Source organism: Dendropsophus ebraccatus, chromosome 11 (genome assembly GCF_027789765.1).
Source record: "Dendropsophus ebraccatus isolate aDenEbr1 chromosome 11, aDenEbr1.pat, whole genome shotgun sequence".
In the NCBI taxonomy this organism is placed as follows: Eukaryota; Metazoa; Chordata; class Amphibia; order Anura; family Hylidae; genus Dendropsophus; species Dendropsophus ebraccatus.
The window spans coordinates 98841630-98866609 of record NC_091464.1 but is presented as its reverse complement, the minus strand read 5'-3'; the positions used below and the strand labels follow the sequence as shown (position 1 = coordinate 98866609).

At 49.5% G+C, this 24980-nt stretch overlaps 1 protein-coding gene across 1 annotated transcript in view; it reads right to left on the bottom strand.

Annotated features, from left to right (window-relative positions):
* Positions 1–16737, bottom strand: part of MAB21L3 (mab-21 like 3) — a 34778-nt gene extending 18041 nt beyond the window's left edge. Inside the window, exon 1 of the mRNA XM_069945721.1 lies at positions 16627–16737. Coding sequence (XP_069801822.1) covers positions 16627–16674 — 48 coding nt within the window. The 5' untranslated portion in view covers positions 16675–16737. The remainder of the gene's footprint in view (positions 1–16626) is intronic.
* Positions 16738–24980: the final 8243 nt, after the last annotated feature.

The following is a 24980-nucleotide window of genomic DNA, read 5'->3' as shown; positions in this document are numbered from 1 at the left end:
CCACAGCCGGGGAGGAGCAACAAAGAGTGGAGCAGACTGCAACGCTCGCAGCCGGGGAGGAGCAACAAAGAGCGGAGCAGACTGCATATCCCGCAGCCGGGGAGGAGCGGCACAGAGCGGAGCAGACTGCATAGCCCGCAGCCGGGGAGGAGCAACAAAGAGCGGAGCAGACTGCATATCCCGCAGCCGGGGAGGAGCGGCACAGAGCGGAGCAGACTGCATAGCCCACAGCCGGGGAGGGGCGGCACAGAGCAGAGTGCATAGCCCACAGCCGGGGAGGAGCGGCACAGAGCGGAGCAGACTGCATAGCCCACAGCTGGGGAGGAGCGGCACAGAGCGGAGTGCACTGCCCACAGCCGGGGAGGAGCGGCACAGAGCGGAGCAGACTGCATAGCCCACAGCCGGGGAGGAGTGGCACAGAGCGGAGTGCACAGCCCACAGCCGGGGAGGAGCGGCACAGAGCGGAGCAGACTGCATAGCCTACAGCCGGGGAGGAGCGGCACAGAGCAGACTGCATAGCCTACAGCCGGGGAGGAGCGGCACAGAGCGGAGCAGACTGCATAGCCCACAGCTGGGGAGGAGTGGCACAGAGCGGAGTGCACAGCCCACAGCCGGGGAGGAGCGGCACAGAGCGGAGCAGACTGCATAGCCTACAGCCGGGGAGGAGCGGCACAGAGCAGACTGCATAGCCTACAGCCGGGGAGGAGCGGCACAGAGCGGAGCAGACTGCATAGCCCACAGCCGGGGAGGAGCGGCACAGAGAGGAGCAGACTGCATAGCCCACAGCCGGGGAGGAGCGGCACAGAGCGGAGCAGACTGCATAGCCCACAGCCCGATTAGCAGAATGTAGACAGGAAGGAAGCCATCCTCTGTATCTCTAGTCACTTGTGCTGCAGCTGAAGCATATAGAGGAGTGAGCAGGGGGAGGACGATTATCGAGCCAAAAATCATTCAAATCTAAACGATAATCGTTCTGAGTAATTGCCGGCAACAATCGAAAAACCGTTTGTATAACGTTGATCGTTGATTTAGCACTAACTCTTAAATCATCGTTAATCTTTTGCTGTAATTCGGTTTTCATTCACTAATCGCTCAGGGTTATTCCACGACGCTCCTTCTTTTGCTAAGATCAGATGGAGGAAACTATCGTTGTTTGCAACCGTTTATTGTTAATCAGTTATCATTAAAAATCGCTTTGTATAATAGGACCCTGTCAATCACTGCTAATCTGCTTTACTATGCTTTGCCTGCAGCACTAGCGACACAGACAGCTTCCCCAGGGTAATGTCTAATGGTAACATGTAATATATAGGCATCAGGGGAGACGGCAGCACTAGTAACACAGACAGCTTCCCCCAGGGTAATGTCTAATGATAACATGTATTATATAGACATCAGGGGAAGCTGCAGCACTAGTGACACAGACAGCTTCCCCCAGGGTAATGTCTATTCTAATGGCAACACGTATTATATACATCAGGGGAGGCTGCAGCACTAGTGACACAGACAGCTCCCCCCAGGGTAATGTCTAATGATAACATGTATTATATAGACATCAGGGGAAGCTGCAGCACTAGTGACACAGACAGCTTCCCCCAGGGTAATGTCTATTCTAATGGCAACACGTATTATATACATCAGGGGAGGCTGCAGCACTAGTGACACAGACAGCTCCCCCCAGGGTAATGTCTATTCTAATGGTAACATGTATTATATACATCAGGGGAGGCGGCAGCACTAGTGACACAGACAACTCCCCCCAGTATAATGTGTATTCTAATGGTAACATGTATTGTATAGACATAAAAAGAGGCTGCAACACTAGTGACACAGACAGCTCCCCCCAGTATAATGTCTATTCTAATGTTAACATGTAATATATAGAGATCAGGGGAGGTGGCAGCACTAGAGACACAGACAGCTCCTCTCAGTGTAATGTATATTCTAATGGTAACATGTAATATAGAGAGATCACGGGAGGCTGCAGCACTAGCGACACAGACAGCTTTCCCAGTGTAATGTTTATTCTAATGGTAACCTGTAATATATAGAGATCAGGGGAGGCTGCAGCACTGGTAAAACAGGCAGCTCCCCAAGTGTAATGTCTATTCTAATGGCAACATGTAAAATATAGACATTGAGGGAGGTGGCAGCACTAGTGACACAGACAGCTCCCCCCAGTATAATGTCTATTTTAGAGGTAACATGTAATATATAAACGTCAGGAGAGGCTGCAGAACTAGTGACACAGACAGCTCCCCCAGTGTAATGTCTATTCTAATGGTAACATGTAATATATAGAGATCAGGGGAGGCTGCAGAACTAGTGACACAGACGGCTTCCCCCAGTGTAATGTCTATTCTAATGGTAACATGTAATATATAGAGATCAGGGGAGGCTGCAGAACTAGTGACACAGACGGCTTCCCCAGTGTAATGTCTATTCTAATGGTAACATGTAATATATAGAGATTAGGGGAGGTGGCAGCACTAGTGACACAGACAGCTCCCCCAGTGTAATGTCTATTCTAATGGTAACATGTACTGTATAGACATCAGGGGAGGCTGGAGTGCTAGTAACACAGACAGCTCCCCCCAGTGTAATGGCTATTCTAATGGTAACATGTACTGTATAGACATCAGGGGAGGCTGGAGCGCTAGTGACACAGACAGCTTCCCCCCCTGTGTAATGGCTATTCTAATGGTAACATTAGAATGCTATACTATATAGGTATATGCACACCTACTACCATATATATATATATACTCATACCACCTTATATCTATTCATACCTCTCTCCTTTCACCATACTACCTCATATCTTACACACCACCTAACACTTGATCTAGTCTTGTATTTCGGTCACCCTGTAGACCGGCAGCGTTATATCTTGTTGTAGTTGTAATTTCAGGGTGTGTTTAGGGAAGTTTTGCTCCGGTCGGTCTCAGAGATGTTTCCAGCTCTCACCTCACATGATCCTAGGCGTCTTATTGACTGTAATTATCCAATATACATGACCATGACTAAGACTTGCCTTGAAGGGTCGCACCTTGTATTGGCCTAATTCCTTCAGAGGATCCCTATATTTACAGGGAGATTCTTAGAGCAGGTTGCGGTGATCTCTGGCGGCCTCTAATGCGCTGTGTCCCCTAGGGAATCTTTGTACAACCATAATTGCAGTCCATGTACCATCTGCGTCTCCTTGTATTATCTGTAATGTGATATTCTGAACACGAGTATGTGGGTAGATCCTCTGTTATAGTCCAGGAGTGACCAGGATACACGTCCATACATAACAACCAGCCATTCTGTGTGTATAGACAACTTCTGACACAATGCGATCAGATTCACCGGTCACATTGTCAGATTCTTTACTGTCACTGTGTTTATTGCTCTATACAGAAGCCGAGTGTTTAGTGTAAACCTGGGACTGAGCTATCAGAGTCACTGCCATATACATATGTATTCATGGCGCTACTAAAGGGTATGAGTGAGTGACCTGTAACCAGCTCTGTAAGCTGCACATCTATGGGTCAGTGTTAGGGCCCTATTACACGAGCAATGATAATAATAAGTGATCAGCTGATTGTTTAGGTTCAGACCTAAAATTGTTGGGCATTGGCCACGTGTGACTACGTGTAATAATGACACATGGCTACGTGTAATAGTGATACATGGCTACATGTAATAGTGACACATGGCTACGTGTAATAGTGATGCATGGCTATGTGTAATAGTGACGCATGGCTACGTGTAATAGTGACGCATGGCTACGTGTAATAGTGACGCATGGCTACGTGTAATAGTGATACATGGCTACGTGTAATAGTGACACATGGCTCCGTGTAATAGTGATACATGGCTACGTGTAATAGTGATACTACATGTAATAGTGATACATGGCTACGTGTAATAGTGATACATGGCTACGTGTAATAGTGACACATGGCTACGTGTAATAGTGATACATGGCTACGTGTAATAGTGATACTACATGTAATAGTGATGCATGGCTACGTGTAATAGTGATACATGGCTACGTGTAATAGTGACACATGGCTACGTGTAATAGTGATACATGGCTACGTGTAATAGTGACACATGGCTACGTGTAATAGTGATACATGGCTATGTGTAATAGTGACGCATGGCTACGTGTAATAGTGATACATGGCTAAATGTAATAGTGATGTATGGCTACGTGTAATAGTGATACATGGCTCTGTGTAATGGTGATACATGGCTACGTGTAATAGTGATACATGGCTACGTGTAATAGTGATACATGGCTACGTGTAATAGTGACACATGGCTACGTGTAATAGTGACACCAGCTCTGTAAGCTGCACATCTATGGGTCAGTGTTAGGGCCCTATTACACGAGCAATGATAATAATAAGTGATCAGCTGATTGTTTAGGTTCAGACCTAAAATTGTTGGGCATTGGCCACGTGTGACTACGTGTAATAATGACACATGGCTACGTGTAATAGTGATACTACATGTAATAGTGATGCATGGCTACCTGTAATAGTGATACATGGCTACGTGTAATAGTGACACATGGCTACGTGTAATAGTGATACATAGTGTAATAGTGATACATGGCTACGTGTAATAGTGATACATGGCTACGTGTAATAGTGATACATGGCTATGTGTAATAGTGACACATGGCTGTGTGTAATAGTGATACATGGCTCCGTGTAATAGTGATACATGGCTACGTGTAATAGTGACACATGGCTGTGTGTAATAGTGATACATGGCTATGTGTAATAGTGACGCACGGCTACGTGTAATAGTGGCGCACGGCTACGTGTAATAGTGATACATAGCTACGTGTTTTAGTGTGTAATAGTGACGCATGGCTACGTGTAATAGTGATACATGGCTACGTGTAATAGTGATACATGGCTACATGTAATAGTGATACATGGCTCCATGTAATAGTGATACATGGCTACGTGTAATAGTGATACATGGCTACGTGTAATAGTGATACATGGCTACGTGTAATAGTGATACATGGCTACGTGTAATAGTGATACATGGCTACGTGTAATAGTGATACATGGCTCCATGTAATAGTGATACATGGCTACGTGTAATAGTGATACATGGCTACGTGTAATAGTGATACATGGCTCTGTGTAATAGTGATACATGGCTCTGTGTAATAGTGACACATGGCTACGTGTAATAGTGACACATGGCTACGTGTAATAGTGATACATAGCTACGTGTTTTAGTGTGTAATAGTGACGCATGGCTACGTGTAATAGTGATACATGGCTACGTGTAATAGTGATACATGGCTACATGTAATAGTGATACATGGCTCCATGTAATAGTGATACATGGCTACGTGTAATAGTGATACATGGCTACGTGTAATAGTGATACATGGCTACGTGTAATAGTGACACATGGCTACGTGTAATAGTGACGCACGGCTACGTGTAATAGTGGCGCACGGCTACGTGTAATAGTGATACATAGCTACGTGTTTTAGTGTGTAATAGTGACGCATGGCTACGTGTAATAGTGATACATGGCTCCGTGTAATAGTGACGCATGGCTACGTGTAATAGTGACGCATGGCTACGTGTAATAGTGACACACGGCTACGTGTAATAGTGATACACAGCTACGTGTAATAGTGACACACGGCTACGTGTAATAGTGATACATGGCTACGTGTAATAGTGACACATTGCTACGTGTAATAGTGACACATGGCTACGTGTAATAGTGATGTATGGCTACGTGTAATAGTGATACATGGCTACGTGTAATAGTGACACATGGCTACGTGTAATAGTGATGTATGGCTACGTGTAATAGTGACGCATGGCTACGTGTAATAGCTAAGTGTAATAGTGATACATGGCTACGTGTAATAGCTAAGTGTAATAGTGATACATGGCTACGTGTAATAGCTAAGTGTAATAGTGACGCATGGCTACGTGTAATAGTGACGCATGGCTACGTGTAATAGTGACACATGGCTACGTGTAATAGTGATACATGGCTATGTGTAATAGTGACGCATGGCTACGTGTAATAGTGATACATGGCTAAATGTAATAGTGATGTATGGCTACGTGCAATAGTGATACATGGCTACGTGTAATAGTGATACATGGCTACGTGTAATAGTGACACATGGCTACGTGTAATAGTGACACCAGCTCTGTAAGCTGCACATCTATGGGTCAGTGTTAGGGCCCTATTACACGAGCAATGATAATAATAAGTGATCAGCTGATTGTTTAGGTTCAGACCTAAAATTGTTGGGCATTGGCCACGTGTGACTACGTGTAATAATGACACATGGCTACGTGTAATAGTGATACATGGCTGCGTGTAATAGTGACACATGGCTACATGTAATAGTGACACATGGCTCTGTGTAATAGTGATACATGGCTACGTGTAATAGTGACACATGGCTCCGTGTAATAGTGACACATGGCTCTGTGTAATAGTGATACATGGCTACGTGTAATAGCGATACATGGCTGCGTGTAATAGTGACACATGGCTGCGCCTAATAGCAAAACATGGCTATGTGAAATAGCTAAGTGTAATAGTCACGCACGGCTACGTATAATAGTGACGCACGGCTACGTGTAATAGATACACATGGCTACGTGTAATAGTTACACATGGCTCCGTGTAATAGTGATACATGGCTATGTGTAATAGTGACACATGGCTCCGTGTAATAGTGACACATGGCTACGTGTAATAGTGATACATGGCTACGTGTAATAGTGACACATGGCTACCTGTAATAGTGATACATGGCTCCGTGTAATAGTGATACATGGCTATGTGTAATAGTGACACATGGCTCCGTGTAATAGTGACACATGGCTACGTGTAATAGTGACACATGGCTACGTGTAATAGTGACACATGGCTCCGTGTAATAGTGACACATGGCTCCGTGTAATAGTGACCCATGGCTCAGTGTAATAGTGACACATGGCTCCGTGTAATAGTGACCCATGGCTCAGTGTAATAGTGACACATGGCTCTGTGTAATAGTGACACATGGCTACGTGTAATAGTGACACATGGCTACGTGTAATAGTGACGCATGGCTACGTGTAATAGTGACGCATGGCTACGTGTAATAGTGACGCATGGCTTCGTGTAATAGTGACGCATGGCTCCGTGTAATAGTGACGCATGGCTACGTGTAATAGTGACGCATGGCTACGTGTAATAGTGACGCATGGCTACGTGTAATAGTGACGCATGGCTACGTGTAATAGTGACGCATGGCTCCGTGTAATAGTGACGCATGGCTCCGTGTAATAGTGACACATGGCTCTGTGTAATAGTGACATATGGCTCCGTGTAATAGTTATACATGGCTAGGTGTAATAGTGATACATGGCTCCGTGTAATAGTGACACATGGCTACGTGTAATAGTGACACATGGCTACGTGTAATAGTGACACATGGCTACGTGTAATAGTGACACATGGCTACGTGTAATAGTGACACATGGCTCTGTGTAATAGTGACATATGGCTACGTGTAATAGTGTACATGGCTCCGTGTAATAGTGATACATGGCTAAGTGTAATAGTGATACATGTCTACGTGTAATAGTGATACATGGCTACGTGTAATAGTGATACATGGCTACGTGTAATAGTAACACATGGCTACGTGTAATAGTGTACATGGATACATACTACATGTTATTCAGAATAATAATCAGTATATTTGGGGGATAGGAACCAATTGTCTGCAGATCAGTGATTTCTTATGTGAAAATTTGCTTTGGTGTAAGAGCGGATTTGGATTACAAGCGCCGTCCTGGAACGGATTATCCTCCTAATCCAAGTCACCAGTGTATGTATACACATACACACATACATATACAGCCCTTGCTGCCCCGTTATCAGGCGATCTAGGAGATTGTGTGATAGGGCCCTTATATCCACAGTATTGCTCCGGGGAAGGGGGGGGGGGGGGTTACCGGGCACCGGCAGCATCAGCGAGACCCCTGTTGGTAATTAAAACCAATTTACATATCTTGTAAATATATGGCACAGGACCAATAAATGAACGGCCTGAGAGTGGCCCTGCCGCTGGCAATACCATACAGCACACACACGGAAGTACCATACAGTGCACACACACAGCAATACCATACAGCACGCACACAGCAATACCATACAGCACACACACACACGTACCATACAGCACACACACAGAAGTACCATACAGCACACACACACACAAGTACCATACAGCACACACACGTACCATACAGCACACTCACACTCAAGTACCATACAGCACACTCACACACAAGTACCATACAGCACACACACACACACACACGTACCATACAGCACACACACAAGTACCATACAGCACACACACAAGTACCATACAACACACACACAGCAATACCATACAGCACACACACCATACAGCACGCATGCACACACACACCATACAGCACGCACGCACACACACACCATACAGCACGCACGCACACACACACCATACAGCACGCACGCACACACACACCATACAGCACGCACGCACACACACACACCATACAGCACGCACGCACACACACACACCATACAGCACACACACAGCAATACCATACAGCACACACACAGCAACCATACAGCACACACACAGCAACCATACAGCACACACACAGAAGTACCATACGGTGCACACAATGCAATACCATACAGCACACACACACACTGCAATACCATACAACACACACACACACACACACTGCAATACCATACAGCACACATACAGAAGTACCATACAGCACACACACAGCAATACCATACAGCACAAACACACACACCAATACCATACAGCACACACACACACAGCAATACCATACAGCACACACACACTGCAATACCATACAGTGCACACACTGCAATACCATACAGCACACGCACAGCAATACCATAAAGCACACACACACACACACACACAAACACACACACACAAGAACCATACAGCACACACTGCAATACCATAGAGCACACACACACACTGCAATACCATACAGCACACGCACAGCAATACCATAAAGCACACGCACAGCAATACCATAAAGCACACACACACACAAGAACCATACAGAAAACACACACACTGCAATACCATACAGCACACACACTGCAATACCATACAGCACACACACTGCAATACCATACAGCACACACACTGCAATACCATACAGCACACACACTGCAATACCATACAGCACACACACTGCAATACCATACAGCGCACACACACACACACTGCAATACCATACAGCGCACACACACACACACACTGCAATACCATACAGCACACACACACACACACACACACTGCAATACCATACAGCACACACACACACTGCAATACCATACAGCACACACACACAGCAATACCATACAGCACACACACACACACACAGCAATACCATACAGCACACACACACACACACTGCAATACCATACAGCACACACACACACACACACACTGCAATACAGCGCACACACACACACACACTGCAATACCATACAGCGCACACACACACACACACATTGCAATACCATACAGCACACACGCAAAGTACCATACAGCACACACACACACACAGCAATACCATACAGCACACATACAGAAGTACCATACAGCACACACACACACACACACACAGCAATACCATACAGCACACACGCAAAGTACCATACAGCACACACACACACACAGCAATACCATACAGCACACACGCACAGCAATACCATACAGCACACACACACACACACACACACACACACACACTGCAATACCATACAGCACACACACACACACTGCAATACCATACAGCACACACACACACACTGCAATACCATACAGCACACACACACACACACACTGCAATACCATACAGCACACATACAGAAGTACCATACAGCACACACACAGCAATACCATACAGCACAAACACACACACCAATACCATACAGCACACACACACACACACACACACTGCAATACCATACAGCACACACACACACACACTGCAATACCATACAGCACACACACACACACACTGCAATACCATACAGCACACACACACACTGCAATACCATACAGCACACACACACACTGCAATACCATACAGCGCACACACACACACACACACTGCAATACCATACAGCACACACACACACACACACTGCAATACCATACAGCACACGCACACACACACTGCAATACCATACAGCACACACAAACACTGCAATACCATACAGCACACACAAACACTGCAATACCATACAGCACACACACACACACACACACACTGCAATACTATAGAGCACACACACACACACTGCAATACCATAAAGCACACGCACAGCAATACCATAAAGCACACACACACACAAGAACCATACAGCACACACTGCAATACCATAAAGCGCACACACACACACAAAGTACCATACAGCACACACACACTGCAATACCATACAGCACACACACTGCAATACCATACAGCACACACACACACTGCAATACCATACAGCACACACACTGCAATACCATACAGCACACACACTGCAATACCATACAGCACACACACACTGCAATACCATACAGCGCGCACACACACACACTGCAATACCATACAGCGCACACACACACACACACTGCAATACCATACAGCGCGCACACACACACACTGCAATACCATACAGCGCACACACACACACACACTGCAGTACCATACAGCGCACACACACACACACACACTGCAATACCATACAGCACACACACACACACACTGCAATACCATACAGCACACACACACACACACACACACACACTGCAATACCATACAGCACACACACACACACTGCAATACTAGACAGCACACACACACACACTGCAATACCATACAGCACACACACACTGCAATACCATACAGCACACACACACAGCAATACCATACAGCACACACACACAGCAGTACCATACAGCACACACGCAAAGTACCATACAGCACACACAGACACACACAGCAATACTATACAGCACACACACACAGCAATACCATACAGCACACACGCAAAGTACAATACAGCACACACGCACAGGAATACCATACAGCACACACACACACACTGCAATACCATACAGCACACACACACACACACTGCAATACCATACAGCACACATACAGAAGTACCATACAGCACACACACACACACACTGCAATACCATACAGCACACACACAAAGTACCATACAGCACACACACACAGCAATACCATACAGCACACACGCACAGCAATACCATACAGCACACACACACTGCAATACCATACTGCACACACACACACACACACACACACGTACCATACAGCACACACTGCAATACCATAGAGCACACACACACAACAATACCATAGAGCACACACACACTGCAATACCATAAAGCACACACACTGCAATACCATACAGCACACACACAGCAATACCATACAGCACACACACTGCAATACCATACAGCACACACACACTGCAATACCATACAGCACACACACACACTGCAATACCATACAGCGCACACAGCAATACCATACAGCGCACACAGCAATACCATACAGCACACACACACACACACACACACACACACACACACTGCAATACCATACAGCACACACACACACACACACACACACACACACACACACACTGCAATACCATACAGCGCACACACACACACACACTGCAATACCATACAGCACACACACACACACACACACACACACACACACACACTGCAATACCATACAGCACACACACACAAACACACACACTGCAATACCATACAGCACACACACACAGCAATACCATACAGCACACACACACTGCAATACCATACAGCACACACACAGCAATACCATACAGCACACACACACACACACAGCAATACCATACAGCACACGCACAGCAATACCATACAGCACACGCACAGCAATACCATACAGCACACACACAGCAATACCATACAGCACACACAAACACACACTGCAATACCGAACAGCACACACACAGAAGTACCATACAGCACACACACAGCAATACCATACAGCACACACACAGCAATTCCATACAGCACACACACAAAGTACCATACAGCGCACACACACGTACCATACAGCGCACACACGTACCATACAGCACACACACACGTACCATACAGCACACACACACGTACCATACAGCACACACACACGTACCATACAGCGCACACACACGTACCATACAGCGCACACACACGTACCATACAGCACACACACACGTACCATACAGCACACACACACACTGCAATACCATACAGCACACACACACACTGCAATACCATACAGCACACACACTGCAATACCATACAGCACACAGACACACCATTACCATACAGCACACACACAGAAGTACCATACAGTGCACACACAGAAATACCATACAGCACACACACAGAAGTACCATACAGCGCACACACACACACTGCAATACCATACAGTGCGCATGTACACACATTCACAGTGAGCATACATACATACATACACACACGCACAGTGAGCATACACACACAAAACATGTGTGCGCACACACACAGCGATAGCATACAGAGCACACACACAGCAATATAATACAGTGCACACACACAGCAATACCATACAGTGCACACATACACACAAAACACATACGCACACACACAGTGATAGCATACAGAGCACCCACACAGCGATGGCATACAGAGCACACACACAGCAATACAATACAGTGCGCGCGCGCACACACACACACGCACACACACACACACACAGCAATACCATACAGTGCGCACACACACACAGCAATACCATAGAGTGCGCATACACACACGTGCACACACACGGCATAGGTGGAGATGACTGATGGTCAGGGGATTACAGTACTGTCATACAAGGAGATGAATGTTGCTCAGGGTTACCGTAGATCTATCTGCCACCCCCTGCTGCCCATGTCTACCCACAGCGGAGCTGTCACAAGCAATAACCCAGGGGTGAAGGTCTCTCACTGATGGACGGGATGGCTGCAAATCATTGATGTGTAGGGTAACAGCTGAGTCGTGAAGGTCAGAGGCAGTGATGGGTGGAGAGGGTGAGGGATTGGGGGGGGGGGGGGGGCAGCAGAGAGATCAGTGATGGGTGGAGAGGGTGAGGGATGGGGGGGCAGCAGAGAGATCAGTGATGGGTGGAGAGGGTGAGGGATGGGGGGCAGCAGAGAGATCAGTGATGGGTGGAGAGGGTGAGGGATGGGGGGCAGCAGAGAGATCAGTGATGGGTGGAGAGGGTGAGGGATGGGAGGGGCAGCAGAGAGATCAGTGATGGGTGGAGAGGGTGAGGCATGGGGGGGCAGCAGAGAGATCAGTGATGGGTGGAGAGGGTGAGGGATGGGGGGGCAGCAGAGAGATCAGTGATGGGTGGAGAGGGTGAGGGATGGGGGGGCAGCAGAGAGATCAGTGATGGGTGGAGAGGGTGAGGGATGGGGGGCAGCAGAGGGATCAGTGATGGGTGGAGAGGGTTGAGGGATGGGGGGGCAGCAGAGAGATCAGTGATGGGTGGAGAGGGTGAGGGATGGGGGGCAGCAGAGGGATCAGTGATGGGTGGAGAGGGTGATGGATGGAGGGGCAGCAGAGGGACCAGTGATGGGTGGAGAGGGTGATGGATGGGGGGGCAGCAGAGGGATCAGTGATGGGTGGAGAGGGTGAGGGATTGGGGGGGCAGCAGAGAGATCAGTGATGGGTGGAGAGGGTGATGGATGGGGGGGCAGCAGAGGGACCAGTGATGGGTGGAGAGGGTGAGGGATTGGGGGGCAGCAGAGAGATCAGTGATGGGTGGAGAGGGTGATGGATGGGAGGAGGGAGCAGAGAGATCAGTGATGGGTGGAGAGGGTGATGGATGGGAGGAGGGAGCAGAGAGATCAGTGATGGGTGGAGAGGGTGATGGATGGAGGGGCAGCAGAGAGATCAGTGATGGGTGGAGAGGGTGAGGGATGGGGGGCAGCAGAGAGATCAGTGATGGGTGGAGAGGGTGATGGATGGGAGGAGGGAGCAGAGAGATCAGTGATGGGTGGAGAGGGTGAGGGATGGGGGGGCAGCAGAGAGATCAGTGATGGGTGGAGAGGGTGAGGGATGGGGGGCAGCAGAGGGATCAGTGATGGGTGGAGAGGGTGATGGATGGAGGGGCAGCAGAGGGACCAGTGATGGGTGGAGAGGGTGATGGATGGGGGGGCAGCAGAGGGACCAGTGATGGGTGGAGAGGGTGAGGGATTGGGGGGGCAGCAGAGAGATCAGTGATGGGTGGAGAGGGTGATGGATGGGGGGGGCAGCAGAGAGATCAGTGATGGGTGGAGAGGTGAGGGATGGGGGGGCAGCAGAGAGATCAGTGATGGGTGGGGAGGGTGATGGATGGGGGGGGACAGCAGAGAGATCAGTGATGGGTGGAGAGTGTGAGGGATTGGGGGGCAGCAGAGAGATCAGTGATGGGTGGAGAGGGTGATGGATGGGAGGAGGGAGCAGAGAGATCAGTGATGGGTGGAGAGGGATTGGGGGGGGCAGCAGAGAGATCAGTGATGGGTGGAGAGGGTGATGGATGGGAGGAGGGAGCAGAGAGATCAGTAGCTCTATTCCCAACGGGTTTCGGACACTCCTGAGGCTCTTGCTCATCCATCGATGGATTCCAGCTCACGACAGATCCCACCAGAGATGAGCGGATTTACAGACGCAGCCAATGGCTTCCTTGGCTCGGCCGTCTTCTCATCAGTCTGCTCCGCCCCAGCTGCCTGGAAACGTTGGATAGTTCTGTGAAACTTCTCCCAGGACTGGATCCAGCTTTTCCAGGCACCCGGGACAGAGCAGCACTGACAGCAGCCGGCAGCTGAGCGGATCACCGAGCTAAGGAAGCGATTGGCTGCCTCTGTACATTGGCTGATCTCTGGAGACCACCGCCCCGGGTCACACAAGGTTTGGAGGGGGTGTACAGTGTCATGTATGATCCCTGTGTGACCACAGGGCAGGATGCTGCACACAGAGTATATACACACACACACACACACACGGTATATACACACACATACACAGAGTGTATATATATATATATACACACACACACACAAAGTATATACATTATATATATATATATATATATATATATATATATATATATATATATATATATACACACACACACACACACAGTATATATATGCACACACACACACAGTATATACACACACATAGGGTGACATGTATCATCCGGCGTACGGATGATTTTTGGCGGAAAGTGCCGATTTGCGTATTTTTTTATTTGCAAATGGCCGATTTGCGAATAAAATATTTGCATATCGGCACTTTCCGCCGAGTACGCCGTGGGGCGGGGAGGGGGTGTGGAGGGGGCGTTACGGGGGGCGCGGACTCAGAGTCCGCACGATTCATAATTTTTTCCGCACAAAGATACACCGAAAACCTACTCCACCTTTCAGGTGGCGTAGGTTTTCGGCTGTGCGTACCGACGCGCACGGGATTTATGTAGAGGCAGTCCGCCTCTACATAAATCTCCGTAGCGCCGGAGATGCGGGGACATTTATATGTCCGGCGTAAAAAACGCCGGACTTAATAAATGTCCCCCAAAGTATATACACACACATACACAGTATATATACACACACACACATAGTATGCACAAAGTATATACACACACACACATACACACAGTATATACACACACACACACACAGTATATATATATACACACACACACAGTATATATATACACACACACACAGTATATGTATATATATATATATATACACACACACACACACACACACAGTATATACACACACATACACAGAGTATATACATACACACACACAGTATATACACACACTCAAATTTATACACACAGAGTATATATACACACACACAGTTTATACACAGTATACACACACGCACATATAGTATACACACACACGCACATATAGTATACACACACAGAGTATATACAAACACAGAGTATACACACATACACATAGTATACACACACAGAGTATATATACACACACACAGTATATACACACACAGAGTATATACAAACACAGAGTATACACACATACACATAGTATACACACACACAGAGTATATATACACACACACACAGTATATACACACACACACAGAGTATATACACACACATACACAGTATATATACACACACACATACATAGTATGCACAAATTATACACACACATAGTATGCACAAAGTATATACACACACACAGAGTATATACACACACAGTATATACACACACACAGTATATACACACACATAGTATATACACACACATACACAGTATATACACACACACACACACATACATAGTATGCACAAATTATACACACACATAGTATGCACAAAGTATATACACACACACATACACAGAGTATATCCACACACAGAGTATACACACACACGCAGAGTATACACACACACGCAGAGTATATACCGTATGGATGAGGAAGTTGTGTAAGTCTTCATCTGTGATCCCCTTCATCTCCGGCTCAGTGTGCACAGCAGTCTGCTCCACCTGCGCTGTGCTGTCAGCGCTCTGCACATGATCCCAGCTCTGGGCAGCGGCTCTGTGCACATAATCAATGTCACCGCCGCCGCCCCTCCCTTATGTCCCGGCTTGTTGACTCTCCATCGCCCTTGTCATCTGTGTCTGTATTGTAAATACAGAACAAACTAATTGTTAAACTCTCCCTCCCCCCCCCCGGGGAACTGGAGACAGAGAAGTTATAAGTTATAGAGCGGGACTCCATAGACGGGTGGAGGAGCCGCTGATTAAAGGGACTGAGCCCTCGTCTGACCGCTGCCCCATCTATAAGGACCACCACGGGGCATGCACGGGGATCAGTGAGGACGCCACCACGGGGCATGCACGGGGATCAGTGAGGACGCCACCACGGTTACTGGGGGATCAGTGAGGACGCCACCACGGGGCATGCACGGGGATCAGTGAGGACGCCACCACGGGGATCAGTGAGAACGCCACCACGGGGCATGCACGGGGATCAGTGAGGACGCCACCACGGGGCATGCACGGGGATCAGTGAGGACGCAACCACGGGGCATGCACCGGGATCAGTGAGGACGCCACCACGGTTACTGGGGGATCAGTGAGGACGCCACCACGGTTACTGGGTGATCAGAGAGGACGCCACCACCGTTACTGGGTGATCAGAGAGGACGCCACCACGGTTACTGGGGGATCAGTGAGGACGCCACCACGGTTACTGGGGGATCAGAGAGGAGACGCCACCACGGTTACTGGGGGATCAGTGAGGACGCCACCACGGTTACTGGGGGATCAGCAAGGACCCAACTACAATTACTGAGTGCTCAGCGAGAACGCCACCACAGTTACTGGGGGATCCGTGAGGACGCCACCACGGTTACTGGGGGGGGGGGGGGGATCAGTGAGGACACCACCACGGTTACTGGGGGATCAGTGAGGACGCCACCACGGTTACTGGGGGGGGGATCAGTGAGGACACCACCACGGTTACTGGGGGATCAGTGAGGACGCCACCACGGTTACTGGGGGATCAGTGAGGACGCCACCACGGTTACTGGGGGATCAGTGAGGACGCCACCACGGTTACTGGGGGATCAGTGAGGACGCCACCACGGTTACTGGGGGATCAGTGAGGACCCCACCACAGTTACTGGGGGATCCGTGAGGACGCCACCACGGTTACTGGGGGGGGGGGGGGGATCAGTGAGGACACCACCACGGTTACTGGGGGATCAGTGAGGACGCCACCACGGTTACTGGGGTTGGGGGATCAGTGAGGACACCACCACGGTTACTGGGGGATCAGTGAGGACGCCACCACAGTTACTGGGGGATCAGTGAGGACGCCACCACGGTTACTAGGGGGATCAGCGAAGACGCCACCACGGTTACTAGGGGATCAGCGAGGACGCCACCACGGTTACTGGAGGATTAGTGAGGACCCCACCATAGTTACTGGGGGATCAGCAAGGACCCCACCACGGTTACTAGGGGGATCAGCGAGGACGCCACCACAATTACTAGGGGATCAGTAAGGACCCCACCACGGTTACTAGGGGGATCAGCGAGGACCCCACCACGGTTACTAGGGGATCAGCGAGGACGCCACCACGGTTACTAGGGGGATCAACGAGGACGCCACCACAATTACTAGGGGATCAGCGAGGACGCCGCTGCGACCCGGCTCGCCACTAGGGGGGCCTGCGGAGCCAGGGCCGGCCTTAGGGTAGATGGCGCCCTCCCCCCCAGGCTTGTTGCCCATCCCCAGCCTATGTCTTGGAGCCCATGTGCTGTGAGATGCGGCGGGGATAGGACGGTGACCTTCATAATTTCTCCAGCCACTTCGGTGTCTCACCGCACAGGATCTGCCATCTCTTCTCTCAGCACTGACAGCTCTACTGGGCAGCCGGCAGCCTCATTTATAGGATCCTAATGTCCTCAGATTGCAGCCACTCACTACTACTATGCGTCACATCCCAAAGACGTCCCCAGCTTTCCCAATAATATTTTATTACAGTATTACTGATGTACAGTAGAACTGCGGAGACAGGACATGACAGATCGCCAGCTGGGAAGAGAAGTCGCCAGGGAAGCTGTGAAGTCTACATGTGTGCCACCATCGCATCTAATGGCACATGGGCTTCAAGAGCTAGGCTGGGGACGGGCTGGGGGGAAGCTGAAGAGGCCTTACAGACACATATACCCACACAGGCTGGGGGTAGTAGTTATACACATACAGGCTGTCAAGGCATGCTGGGAGTAGTAGTCCTACACAGGCTGCCAGGGCATGCTAGGAGCTGTAGTTATACACAGGCTGTCAGGGCTTGCTGGGAGCTGTAGTTATACACAGGCTGTCAGGGCTTGCTGGGAGCTGTAGTTATACTCAGCCACACATGAGTACTAACACACACACACTCCACTAACACACAGATAGATACATATACTCACACTGCAGTAGTAGTGGATGATGTCTCTGCCCATGAGGAGGAGGTAGAGCGGAGGATCACACTGCTGGTGTTTCTGTGGGGAGAGGGGGCGGGGTTATGGGCATCTGTGAGTCGGGAGACGCTGTGGGGGCGGGGCTAGGCTGCAGTCACATGTTCAGGGGAGAAGAACTTCCTCCTTGCTGACTCTCCGCAAGGCTGCTGTGCCGAGGCAGGGGTCGGATATATGGCCTCGGGGGACGCAGGTGGAGCCCCCTTCCTGCTGGGTGTGCACAGTGCCCTGTCGGAGCACCCCTAAGGCCGGCCCTGCGCAGAGCCCCCCATCAATCAACCTTGTGACCACAAGCATTGTTTTGCTGGCAGTCACAAGAGTCCGGATCAGTCTGCTCCCGGCTTATGTGCGGCTGCAGGCGGTGTCCTATCCCCGGCAGCGCGCACATCAGAGAACTCCCTGTGTGCCTGGGGCCTTGACTTCCGGTACGGAGAGCGCTTGTTAGAGACGCTCCCTGTGCCGGAAGTCCCAGGCCTCAGCGCGCGCTGCCGGGGATAGGACGGAACACTGCCGGCAGCCGCGCATAAGCTGGAGAGAGGCTCGATGGGGGAGCGCGTTGTGAGGCGAGTTGTTTTTTTTATCTGCCTGCACGGGGGAGGGGGGGGGGGGGAAGGGCCATCTAGAATGGAGGGGGGAAAGAGGGGGCCATCTACAAGGGGGGGGGGGGTATCTACAAGGGAGGGGGGGAAAGAGGGGGCCCTCTATAAGGGAGGGGGGAACGAGGGGGCCATCTACAAGGGATGGGGGAAAGAGGGGGCGAGAGCAGGCCATCTATAGGGGAGGAGAGAAAGAGGGCCATCTATAAGGGGGGGGAAGAGAGGGCCCTCTATAAGGGAGGGGGGAAAGAGGGGGCGAGAGCAGGCCATCTATAGGGGAGGAGAGAAAGAGGGCTATCTATAAGGGGGGGGGGGAAGAGAGGGCCCTCTATAAGGGAGGGGGGAAAGAGGGGGCCATCTATAAGGGAGGGGGGAAAGAGGGGGCCATCTATAAGGGGGGGGGAAGAGTAGGCCCTCTATAAGGGAGGGGGGAAAGAGGGGGCCATCTATAAGGGGGGCAACATAGGGGGCCATCTATAAGGATGCTACATAGAGGCGGTGGCATATATTATTAGGGGGGGGTCACATAGAGTCAGCCTACCCACTAATTGAGGGCACAAAGGGGCCAATACAGATGTGCAGTTTGTAGAGAGATGAGGATGGTGCTAGAGTGAGGAGCCTCGGAGAAGTTCTCATAATGGCCCAGGACAGATGGAGAAGAAAGAAGGGAAGAGCTCTGATGAGAGAAGACGTCCCCTGTGAGTCACCGGATGTAACTGCACTGTAATGTATATGGAGTACAGAACCTGTGTAGGGCTGGGTGATATTTTCTCTTCCTATATGCTGGTGTTATTGGTAATATCTGTATCAGTGTGTTTATGTGTGTATGTATATTTTATATAATTATATATATATATATATATATATATATATATATATATATATATATATATATATATATATATATATAAACCCACATATATACCAATAGCATCACTTGGTCGTGAAAGGAGGGGAGGGTGGCTCAAGTTGACCAGGGCCCACGAGACATTAGCTATGCCCCTGACCACCACAGTTACTGGGGGATTAGCGACGACGCCACCAGTTATTGGGGGATCAACGACGACCCCACCACGGTTACTGGGTGATCAGAGAGGACGCCACCACGGTTACTGGGGGGATCAGTGAGGACCCCACCACGGTTACTGGGTGATCAGAGAGGACGCCACCACGGTTACTGGGGGGATCAGTGAGGACCCCACCACGGTTACTAGGGGATCAGGGAGGACGCCACCACGGTTACTGGGTGATCAGAGAGGACGCCACCACGGTTACTAGGGGATCAGGGAGGACGCCACCACGGTTACTGGGTGATCAGAGAGGACGCCACCACGGTTACTAGGGGGATCAGCGAGGACGCCACCATGGTTACTAGGGGATCAGCGAGGACGCCACCATGGTTACTAGGGGATCAGCGAGGACGCCTATTATCATGATCGATAAAGAAGATTTTTTTCTCGAACAGGACGGGCAAATAAAGTGGCTGCCAGCTGCAATTTACTACCAACACTGTTATATAGAGACACATGGGACCTGTCAAATATCTGTCTGTGCTTCCAGACTGCTGACACTTATAGAGATCAAGAGACACATGGGACCCCTCATATATCTGTCTGTGCTTCCAGAACATTAAAAATGCTTCTATCTTTTAGTGTCTGAGTAGATTGTTGTTTGCATATCCGTCCGTCTAATAAGTGAGCTCCCAGTTAGAGGCGGATTACACATGATGGCTGAAGTGATTGATTAGCAAATACTAACACGACTGTTCATTACGACCATTACTGTGCACAATTATGGCAGCCAGAGAACGCAGAATGGTATGAAACTGGCTTCAAATAGAAGATTTTACTTGAGAATTTCTTGGCAAGAGATTGCCGGGGGGGGGGGGGGGGGGGGGTCCAACCTCCGTACCCCTCACCAATCTCTGTATCTCCCCCTAACTTCTGCATTATGAACAGAGCCACAGCACAGCACAGCACAGGACCAGCATCTCTATTCATTCCTCTGGAGGTGTCGGAGAGGAGAGTATGCCGGAAGAGCGCTGAATGAATAGAGCAGACTAAGCAGTGTTCACACAAGCATCTTCATTATGTTAACGCATCACTTCTGTGCAGTATCAGTCATACATTGCCATCCAGCATTGTGCTTCTCCATCACTTCCATGCAGTATCAGTCATACATTGCCAGCCAGCATTGTGCTTCTCCATCACTTCTGTGCAGTATCAGTCATACATTGCCATCCAGCATTGTGCTTCTCTATTACTTCTGTGCAGTATCAGTCATACATTGCCATCCAGCATTGTGCTTCTCCATCACTTCTGTGCAGTATCAGTCATACATTGCCATCCAGCATTGTGCTTCTCCATCACTTCTGTGCAGTATCAGTCATACATTGCCATCCAGCATTGTGCTTCTCCATCACTTCCGTGCAGTATCAGTCATACATTGCCATCCAGCATTGTGCTTCTCCATCACTTCCATGCAGTATCAGTCATACATTGCCATCCAGCATTGTGCTTCTCCATCACTTCTGTGCAGTATCAGTCATACATTGCCATCCAGCATTGTGCTTCTCCATCACTTCCGTGCAGTATCAGTCATACATTGCCATCCAGCATTGTGCTTCTCCATCACTTCTGTGCAGTATCAGTCATACATTGCCATCCAGCATTGTGCTTCTCCATCACTTCCATGCAGTATCAGTCATACATTGCCATCCAGCATTGTGCTTCTCCATCACTTCTGTGCAGTATCAGTCATACATTGCCATCCAGCATTGTGCTTCTCCATCACTTCTGTGCAGTATCAGTCATACATTGCCATCCAGCATTGTGCTTCTCCATCACTTCTGTGCAGTATCAGTCATACATTGCCATCCAGCATTGTGCTTCTCCATCACTTCCATGCAGTATCAGTCATACATTGCCATCCAGCATTGTGCTTCTCCATCACTTCCGTGCAGTATCAGTCATACATTGCCATCCAGCATTGTGCTTCTCTATTACTTCTGTGCAGTATCAGTCATACATTGCCATCCAGCATTGTGCTTCTCCATCACTTCCATGCAGTATCAGTCATACATTGCCATCCAGCATTGTGCTTCTCCATCACTTCTGTGCAGTATCAGTCATACATTGCCATCCAGCATTGTGCTTCTCCATCACTTCCATGCAGTATCAGTCATACATTGCCATCCAGCATTGTGCTTCTCCATCACTTCCGTGCAGTATCAGTCATACATTGCCATCCAGCATTGTGCTTCTCCATCACTTCCATGCAGTATCAGTCATACATTGCCATCCAGCATTGTGCTTCTCCATCACTTCTATGCAGTATCAGTCATACATTGCCATCCAGCATTGTGCTTCTCCATCACTTCTGTGCAGTATCAGTCATACATTGCCATCCAGCATTGTGCTTCTCCATCACTTCCATGCAGTATCAGTCATACATTGCCATCCAGAATGTGTAAACATACTCTAAAAAGGTAAAAACACTTCAACCATTAAAAAACAAACAAACAAGTTCAAATATTCAGACTTTCCCCTAAAGACCAGGGTCACCGGTCACATGACGGCAGCGATCACAGACTCCGATTTGCTTTTGTATCAACATACACTAAAATATCTATAAACAGTGAGTGAATTGGATGGAGGAGGGGCTCCGCCCAAGTGGTTGTCAGGTGTTTACTATAAATCCTATCCATGACCTCAATACAATTACGGAGGTAGAGAGGTCAAGCTACACTCGCCCACATAGTATACAACACCCCCAGGGGCCAGACATAGCGTGCAGGACCTCCGCCTCCCCTTCCCCAGCACCACTCACTGCCCATCAGCCCCTGGTAAGTGGGTCACTGCTCGCCCCTGGTGATATAGGTTGCCAGCATGGACAGCGAGCAGACGCTACACATCACACACCACAGTCACTTTATAGGCTTTATATGGAATAAATAAAGAAGTAACAGTCTCTATGTAGAGAACGTCATCGCCCCGTGCCATGTATGAGCAGCGGTGCCACCGTAGCTGGAGGACGACCCGGGAATGCACTGACTGATAGACAAACACTGTCCACCCCCGAGATCCAGGGTAAAACACAGGGGCGCAGGGATCCAGAGAGCGGTAATATGCCGGGGCGCAGGGATCCAGAGAGCGGTAATGTGCCAGGGCGCAGGGATCCAGAAACAGGTAGTGTGCCGGGGCGCAGGGATCCAGAGAGCGGTATTGTGCCGGGGCGCAGGGATCCAGAGAGCGGTAATGTGCCGGGGCGCAGGGATCCAGAGAGCAGTAATGTGCCGGGCGCAGGGATCCAGAGAGCGGTAATGTGCCGGGGCGCAGGGATCCAGAGAGCAGTAATGTGCCGGGCGCAGGGATCCAGAGAGCAGTATTGTGCCGGGCGCAGGGATCCAGAGAGCGGTAATGTGCCGGGGCGCAGGGATCCAGAAAGAGGTAGTGTGCCGGGGCGCAGGGATCCAGAGAGCGGTAATATGCCGGGGCGCAGGGATCCAGAGAGCAGTAATGTGCCTGGCGCAGCGATCCAGAGAGCGGTAATGTGTCGGGGCGCAGGGATCCAGAGAGCGGTAATGTGTCGGGGCGCAGGGATCCAGAGAGCGGTAATATGCCGGGGCGCAGGGATCCAGAGAGCAGTAATGTGCCGGGGCGCAGGGATCCAGAGAGCAGTAATGTGCCGGGCGCAGGGATCCAGAGAGCAGTAATGTGTCGGGGCGCAGGGATCCAGAGAGCAGTATTGTGCCGGGCGCAGGGATCCAGAGAGCGGTAATGTGCCGGGGCGCAGGGATCCAGAGAGCAGTAATGTGTCGGGGTGCAGGGATCCAGAGAGCAGTAATGTGCCGGGGCGCAGGGATCCAGAGAGCAGTGAAGTGCACAGTACGGGGATCTGGGAAGTAGTAAAGTGCAGGGGCACAGAGATACAGGGAGCAGAGACTCGGGGTACAAGGGAGGGTAAGAACGTGAGGTTTCACCAGTTGTAAAGTTCATGTAACAGAGATCCATGGAAGCAGTAAAGCACAGACACAAGGAGATGTGGGGAAGCCAGAGGTAAAGGGGGGGGCTGTAGTGTGTAGGAACCCGAAGGATTCTGGTCGTCTTTGGTATAGTCTGGCAGACCCTTCACCTATGTCTCTTCCTGGTGCACAGGTCCTTTCACCCTGCTAAAAGGCAATGTTCTTGA